This window comes from Camelina sativa, chromosome 8 (assembly GCF_000633955.1).
Source record: "Camelina sativa cultivar DH55 chromosome 8, Cs, whole genome shotgun sequence".
NCBI classification, from domain to species: domain Eukaryota; kingdom Viridiplantae; phylum Streptophyta; class Magnoliopsida; order Brassicales; family Brassicaceae; genus Camelina; species Camelina sativa.
The window spans coordinates 6272285-6280607 of NC_025692.1; the positions used below are offsets into that span (position 1 = coordinate 6272285).

General features: G+C 34.9%; 1 protein-coding gene and 1 long non-coding RNA gene across 4 annotated transcripts; both read right to left on the reverse strand.

Moving 5' to 3' along the window:
• LOC104706446 lies at positions 641-2773 on the reverse strand. Of its 3 annotated transcripts, none has more exons than XR_002033148.1 (5): positions 2311-2773; positions 2016-2187; positions 1691-1805; positions 1484-1617; positions 641-1402 (listed from the first exon to the last, which is right to left on the reverse strand). It is a non-coding gene; the product is annotated as an uncharacterized LOC104706446 (long non-coding RNA). The 3 variants fall into 3 exon arrangements; XR_754445.2 differs by lacking the exon at positions 2016-2187 and having other exon boundaries at positions 641-987; positions 1198-1402; positions 2311-2769; XR_754444.2 differs by lacking the exon at positions 2016-2187 and having other exon boundaries at positions 2311-2764.
• Positions 4137-7224, reverse strand: LOC104706447. Its single transcript, XM_010422642.2, has 2 exons — positions 5083-7224; positions 4137-5005 (listed from the first exon to the last, which is right to left on the reverse strand). Exon 1 carries the CDS (start codon positions 7196-7198, stop codon positions 6359-6361), a length of 840 nt encoding a protein of 279 aa, XP_010420944.2. The 5' UTR covers positions 7199-7224; the 3' UTR covers positions 4137-5005; positions 5083-6358.

An 8323-nucleotide genomic window follows, 5' to 3' on the forward strand; every position in this document is an offset into this window, starting at 1 on the left:
TTTCCAGATCTCTTCTAACGGCTACAATTTCTCGCTTTCTTTTTTTCTTTTGGTTTTATTCTTTTAGATCATCAGATATAGGGAATATAATAAGATGCTTATTTGACTAGTCTCTTTTTTTTTTTTTGTATGTTATCGTTGATCGATAGTTTTAAAAGTTTTGCAGTACTAATTTCAAATATGAGACAAAGTAACAAACCGAGTACGTAGCGGATACGTGACAAACATCGAGTAACATGTGTCCAAACGAACACCAGCGATAATAGCCTAATACGTACCTGAATCATTTAGACCATCATTAGTGGAGTAACCCACCATAGTTACTCTTACATTAATTAATTATATAAATAATCATAAATTATGTAAAGCAACCCTAAAAGAACTAAAGCAAAATCAACATATTACTAGAGAACCCCAAAAAAGGTTACTTAAGTATTTAAATAATAATTTTTTAATTTGTATTTATTAATTATCAAACTTTAATAATCTAAAATGACAAACCACTTATTTAAATTTTTTCTGTTACATAAAATAGAAAACAATAAAATTTTACAAATTTTGGAATATTAAACATATTTTACAAAATTCAGAATAGTAAACATATTTTATAAAATTTGAAATATTAAACATATTAAACAAAATTTGGAATAAGATTTATTGTACGGTTGCACCAAATTTTTGCCAGATATGCTCAATCAAGTCTTTTTCCAAAAGATCATGCATTTGTGTATCAAGATATTATGGAAGTACACAAAGATACAATTGATTCAAGATATTGTTTCATATAATTTTCAAAACTATGTTTAACAAGAAATTTCTGATTCATTCTCTTTTTCTTTAAAAAAAAATTAATTTATCAAAAACAAAGACAAAAAAAAAAGAGAGGCTAAATTTCAATAAACTGAAAAATAGAAAAATGGCATACAGAGTTTTCCTTTCCCTCTTCTATTTTTGGCAAAATGTTGTTATTAGGGGAGGTTGGTTCCGCTGCAGCAGGAGCCAAGTCACAACATTTTTACAGTTAAGATCTATATCAAGCTTAAAAAAAACCCAGCCATGGCTCATGATCAAGAAACCAGATGATGTAAAACAAACCCAGCCATGGCTCATGAGCTACAGGTCTACTATATCTAGCCTAGAACTGAATGTAGCAGATTATAATCGGTTAGAGAGTAGTTAGTAAAAATGTTGAAATACCTTCTTATCTATCACTGAAACCGAGACAAGTCGTACTTCAGAATATGGCTTGCCACTATTGCGTCTGTCTTCTCTGTTGGGTGAAATGAGTCCCAAAATACATATTTGCTCGCATCAGAACATGTGAATGGGTTCATTTTATCACACAAGTAGCTCATCTCGTAGTATCCTGTTCCGCAACATGCACTCCTTACATTTTGAAAACCTGCAATGCAATTAAGATATTATCAGAGGAATTCTTGAATTTGAGAGCCTTATCTTTTTGTTAGAGAACTTTTGTACTAACCGAATGCTTCAGGATGGTTTAGGATTTCTGAAACCAGATCATACGGGTTTGAAAACACAAGCTGGAGTCCATCAACTACTCTAGCCTCAGCTGTCACAGTTGTTTCTTCAACCAATATCCGATGTAACTAATTTCTGCATTTTCAGTTAAAACTTTCTGTTACAACCACAAGATTTTCTCAAATCAAGACTCAAGTGAAACTGTGACCTTTGTCCTCATAATCACGAATTGTGACTTGATTTGCACCGGATATAAAGGCAAGAATATGCTTCCCCTGATGCCAACTCACTCCTTGAAGATCAATCTCTGAGAGGAGAGTTACCTAAAACGAAAAGATGAGCAAGGCTGTAGCTTAATTTAACAGCAACGATGGTGCCATTGTAAAACTGCATAAAACAACCTAAAACACCTATTTTCAATTCCCCTAGATACATAAAGATAAGTATTTGTAACTATCCATACCAAAAAGCTAAGCCTTGTTCAGTCCACCAAATAAATTAACAAACACATAGAAGTCAAGCAAAATTCATACATCGGTGGTTGTAAAATTTGTTTAAGAGAGTCTGCAACCATGGCTTGCAGAGTAGCCACGCAGACTCTTGAAAACAAAACAATGGCTATTACAATTCACAAAACCAGCTTGTAATTAGACCAGATCACGAAGCCAGAAGGACCACCATATTTCTCAAATCAAACTGCAGCAGCTACATCGATTCATATCAAGTATAAAAAGTATCAATACGACCACATAGACACACAATTCAAGCTCAAACTAAAAAGTGACCCAAAAACTCAAATTTAGGGGAAAAGAGAAAGGAACAAATTACCCAGAAACGAAAACACAAATGCTGAATCGGATAATCGAATTAATGGAAGCTCCCAAAATATCGAGTTTAAGCTGGAATAATCAAAGGATTCGAGAGAGAAAAGAGAGAAGATCGGGAAGAAGAAAGAGAGAGAATCGCGAAGAGAAAAAAAAAAATTGGCAAAATTTTTTTTAATTTACATTTCCCCAACAACGAACCAAAACATGCCACGTCGCGTTACTCAAAGGGTTCTTCAATTGCTTCCCAAAGAAACGATACTCTCTTCTTGAACTCGGAAATGAGTTTTTTATTGGGAAATTGGAGCCCAATAATGAGAGTAACTCTAAGAGTACTCACCGGTAATGATGCTCTTAGTGGACATAGCAATTCCTACTGGGCCTAACATAAGCTCTAATGGGCTGATATGACTTAATGTTATACCTGATTTTATTTTTTTTATAATAACTAGATCTATATAGGTTTTTTTAAATATATTATTTTAATACTAATTTAAATATATTGCTATTATTAACATACTAAAATAAAAATTTAATCTGTATTGAAGTATCATATTAATGATATTTTATTTTTAGTATTAACAATTCAATTTTGTCATATCATATAATCCGTCATGTAATATAACTGGTTTGTGTTTTTTAAAGAAATTAGTATATTTTAAATTTTTTATTAAGTTTAGAGATATCAGTTATAAATTATAAACTTCTTAAAATTTTATAATTGACTATATATATATGGTAAATTTACTATATATGTATGTTGAACACACACTTTTTATATTAATCGAGTAATATATGTTCGTTTAAAAAAAATTCAAATCACAATATATGCAGAAAAAGATGCATTTTAATTAATTTGATTTATTATATGATGATTCACTATATTTAAAATTTAAAATAAAAAGAGAGGATTCAGAATAATATTTTTAATCTGGAATAAGTATTCTAAATATCTATATTAATTGTAGAACATTATATATATGGATATTTAAACATTTTACTTTTGATTAATTATTAAGAGTAGTAGAGAGTTAACTTCTTTAGATATGAATATAAGAATGTTTCAAAAAACATATTTTTAACCAAAATGTGATGCAAAAATTCTAGTATATATATCGCAAGAGCATCGAATACACCACATCATGCGTTGGTCTTACATTGCATGATCCACAAGCAACAACAAAAACTTAACCATTCACTTGCTTTTGGTGCTTTCATCGAAAACAAAAGAAAGTTGTGTATTTATTTTGGACCATATTACTATTTCCACTTCGGCTGCTAGAGTCACATCAAATTGCATTTTGTAGCGCAAGTACATGTTTCTACAAAAAACTAATTATTTGAAGTGATATTTATTATTATTATTATTATAATTTAAGAGAAACATCAAATTATAAATGATTAAAAACTAAATTAATTATTTATTTTTAATCATTTACAACAAATTTAATCATATTTATCAAAAGGTTCGATAGATTTTCGCATCTAGAATTAATTGGTTAGATGCAGAAGACTGACACAGCTATTTCACACAACTGGCATAATAATGTGTGGGTCTGGGGTCAGCACTGGTTTGAAGAGATGTTGGGAGATTTAGTTGAGGAAGGTCTTGCGCCAATGTGTGGTGAAGAACCTCTTCACATATGTATATGACATTCGCACATTACATGTATGGTAAACCCGATGATAATATTCTCAAATGTAGCTTATGTAAAGATACTCTACTGATTGAGTTTAAGAAAATTCTAAATATTACATATTATAATCACTATTTGATTTTTGATTTGCATTATTATCTTACTTTGCTTTGGCTTTTTCTTTTACTATTGCTTTGATGTGAACTTTTTACCTATCATTAAAAATTGTATGTCATATTAATATTACATCTAACTAGATTAAGACTCGTACTAAAGCACACACTGTTTGACATCAGCTTCTGCAAGTCTTGTGCTCTGCCACAAAGTCGACAAGTTGTTGACCCAATAATTGATTCAGTTGGGATAGTTGAGCGTCGATCAGATCCACTTGATACACAAGGGCAGTAGCCTCTTCCTTCTTCTTCATGTGATATCTCATCATACTAAAAATGGCTTTAAAGCGGTCCTTCGTCTCTTCTTCAACCACGACTCTCGTCCTCTCAAAAGCGTCTTTCATGGCATCTATTACTTCCTCTTCCCACTGGAAATCGGAACTGCTTCACTTACGCTTACTGGAACCTCTCCGGCCATAGCTCGTAACCAACTTATTCTCTTGTTATCGAAGAAGGAGATGTAATAGATTGAGTGTAAATTGAGAGAATATTTATAGGTGAAATTGAGACGGCAACGATACAATGAATGTAGAGAAATCGAAAGGTTACAACGAATGTAAAGATATCGAAAGGGTACAACGAATGTAGAGATAGCGAAAGGGTACAACGAATGCAGAGATATCGAAAGGGTACATTGAATGTATATGCGAATTTGTATCAGAAACTGACCCCGAAATTTGGCTCATCATTCTCTAGCTGATTGTGGTTGTTCAAGAAGAGGAGTATCATAAAATGGTCTTACGAGTAAATGATAGTTACGTACTAGTCTTTAATAATGTCGACTTGAACACGTGGGATAATCCCAGAAAATTACAGAGACAAATTATAGCTAGGGAAACTCTAGATGACTTCACGATGAAGTTAACTTCTACTCGTCGTGTTCAGCAACCTATACAAATAATTGTTAGTGTAACCGACGATCATATACAAAACGTTAAAAATATATCAAGTGGGATTGTTACTTACACAATGAGGTCGAGTATGTCCAGGCTGTCTGCATTTTGAACAAGCATATTGCTTATGAGACTTCCTCGGCTTGCTCCCATTTTTACGTGACAGTTCTAGCCATGTTAGCCAACGAGACTTCTTTTGCCTTCCAGGCTTCCGCTTCGGTATGGGAGGTATACATCGGATATCTGGCCCAATTGGATCGTGCTCGACATTGGGCATGATGGTAGCCGCGTACGACGCATAGACATAATCTTTTCTATAGTAAGCTTCAACTACGATAGACATATGCCATCCGCTTGACTTGACAGCCTTAATTGCATGTGAACATGGCATTTTCTCAACATCAAACACCCCGCATGAACAAGATTTTGCTTCCAAGTCAACCAAACAGTCACGTTGCCCACCCCTAACGTAGAAACGCCAGCCATCAATGCGTTTTACCGTCATCATATCTGCGTAATGCTCCCTTACGGCCAATAAGAACTCAACACCCCGGCTAAAAGTGGTTGTCAGACTAATTGCATCCTCTCGTCTTTTCCAATACCACCTACCTAACTTTTTGTAATAAACTCAATGAGATATGTGATGGGATAACCTTTGGCTTTCTTTAGCATGAAGTTGATAGATTCCGTAATGTTGCTAGTCTTGATGTTGTATCTATCTCCTGGACAGTAAACCCGAGACCATAAAGCTGGATCTGCCTCATTCAAGTATGCTGCAAGGGCCAGATTTACGTTAGTAAGGGAAGCCATGTAGCGGTTGTAATCATCATACGTATGCGCATATGCTGCCCCTTTCACCAAGTACATCAGTTGCTTCCCACGAAAATTAGAAATTATGTTTTGTTGGAGATGGTAGTAACATATCCCTCGTGTTGCCCATGGCATAACATTGCGACATGCTTTAGCTATTGAACTGCACCTATCCGAAACTACTACTAGTGGATATTCATCCGAAATACACTCACTTAATTTGGTGAAAAACCAATCCCATGAAGCATCACACTCTGAGTCGACAATTCCAAAAGCCAACGGAAATATCTGAAAGTTACCATCCTGTGCGCAAGCGACTAGCAATACACCTTCATACTTTCCAGTGAGATGGGTCCCATCAACCACAATAACTTGCCTCACGTAATTGAAACCACGGATTGAAGCATCGAAAGATAGGAAAAAGTACTTAAACCTATGCTCGTCATCAACAACAAGGTCAACGACACTTCCCGGGTTTGACTGCTCTATTTTTCTAAGACAATAAGGCAACTTCACATATCCAGATTTGGCGTTTCCTCTCACATATTCCAAGCCCTGTACGAAGTTGTGTAATGTAATGTCATGCCGAACATTGTCCTTATTGAATCTTGGATATGTTGTGGGACAACACCATCTACTATTCCTACCCGGTCTACAAAAAGCATCCCAATATATTTGGAGGTGCAACGCTTACGGTGAGTTATGCGGTCCACAATAACACATGTATGCACGTTCAGATATTTGGTGACCCAAAAAGTGGTTGGATCATTCTTCACAGTGGCCATGACCCTCCACGTGCATCCTGGCACAGAGCATATTGCCACCAACCGAGACTTTGTGGACTTCTTAATTTTGAAAGAGAATTTTAGCATAATAGCGGTCAAACACACCTCTGTTATGACATTATGTTTGCATGGAAAGCATTGACCTACTTTCAGTTGGTCTATCCAAGGATTATTTAACTGTCCATGAATACCACCAACAAACGGTTTCCCTTCTTCAGCATCTACATCCGGGTGATCTCCATCTTCATCGTCATCTTCAAATTTCCCGTACTCACTGTAATCGAAATCCATGTCATCAACATCTTTTGGCTTCTCATCTGTAGTGTCATGGAGAGCTTCTTCACATTCTTCTACACCTTCATCGGCACCTGGATCTACATCGTCACCAAATTCATCCGTTGGCTCCCCATCGGCAATAGAACAAGAGTTATTTATATCATTAACACATCCCTTAACCGACTGTCCATCCATGCATCGCGTAGAGACGCAAAGGCGAACAACATTCCTACTACTAAAATCTATCAAGTTCTGAACTGATCTATCATTTGTGACATAGACAGGAGGGGTATCTTGGGGCAATTGCTGAAGCATCATCTCTGTTAAGGGATACGATAACTGAACCATCTTTGTTTCTTTGTCAATCAGATAATCTTCTACGGCCATTTCAAGAAGCTCAGCGTATGTACAACCGTGTCGAAAAAAAAACATTCTCCCACCTTTGCGTCCATCCATATCAAAATGCCAGGACCCATTTCTCGTCGCCCATACTCCGTAAACAACAGGTATTTGCGCCATCTACCTGAAAGAGTAAGCAGCAAGTCAATTACTCATTACATAGCTGACTATCCGTAGAAGTCTTAAATCAATAACCTAGATGCCTCACAAAACCAAAAACATGATTGATACAAAAGTATAATATATTATCATGACAATAATAGATAGAGGCAAGTACATAACCGATACAAAACATTTTGAACTACAAAATCAAAAAGAAAAATTTATAAATTTCAATTAAACACTATTTCAAATATACAGACTTCACAGATAACTCCAACGGTTTGACTTCGTAAATTAGTCTACTTTAATGACCTAACTGCCTATGAAAACCAAAAACTTGATTTCTCCATATGTATAATATGGATTCATGTCAAAAACATACAGAGGCAAGTAAATAACATATATCAAAGAATACAACAAGAAAATCTTAAAAATTATTCACCAATTTGCAATAATTTGGTTTTCAAAATCTGCTGACTTCATGTTGACGTCAACGGGTAGATATAAACTAGACTATACGAAGATAACTTCAAATGAAGTCTATTTTTTGTGGTCTATTTTTGCAATTACAATTTAACAAAGCAGACAACGGACGAAGTCTACTAGAACCGGTTGACTTCTTCTGTGGTCATCCTTTGTTAATTTTTTGGTCAGTTTTGCAATTAAATAGATAAAAATAGGTAGACTTCAATGGAAAGTTCCACCTGTTAACTTCAATTATAGTTTACTCTGGTTATTTTTGCAATTGACCAACCCATTGACTTTACAATAGATTTCTGTCTAACAAGTAGACTTCATCTATCCATCAACAAGAAAATGTAAACTTCGTCGTGGTTAGTATTGCAATGGACCAAATTTGACTTTTGCCAAGTAGACTACGTACGAAGTCTATAGTAATGATGACTTTGTTTGCAGTCTGCCGTGGTCATTTTTGGAGTTGAC

What these genes read in the sequence shown, in the direction of transcription:
- LOC104706447 (XM_010422642.2), bottom strand. Translation starts at nt 7,198, where the DNA reads ATGATGCTTCAGCAATTGCCCCAAGATACCCCTCCTGTCTATGTCACA.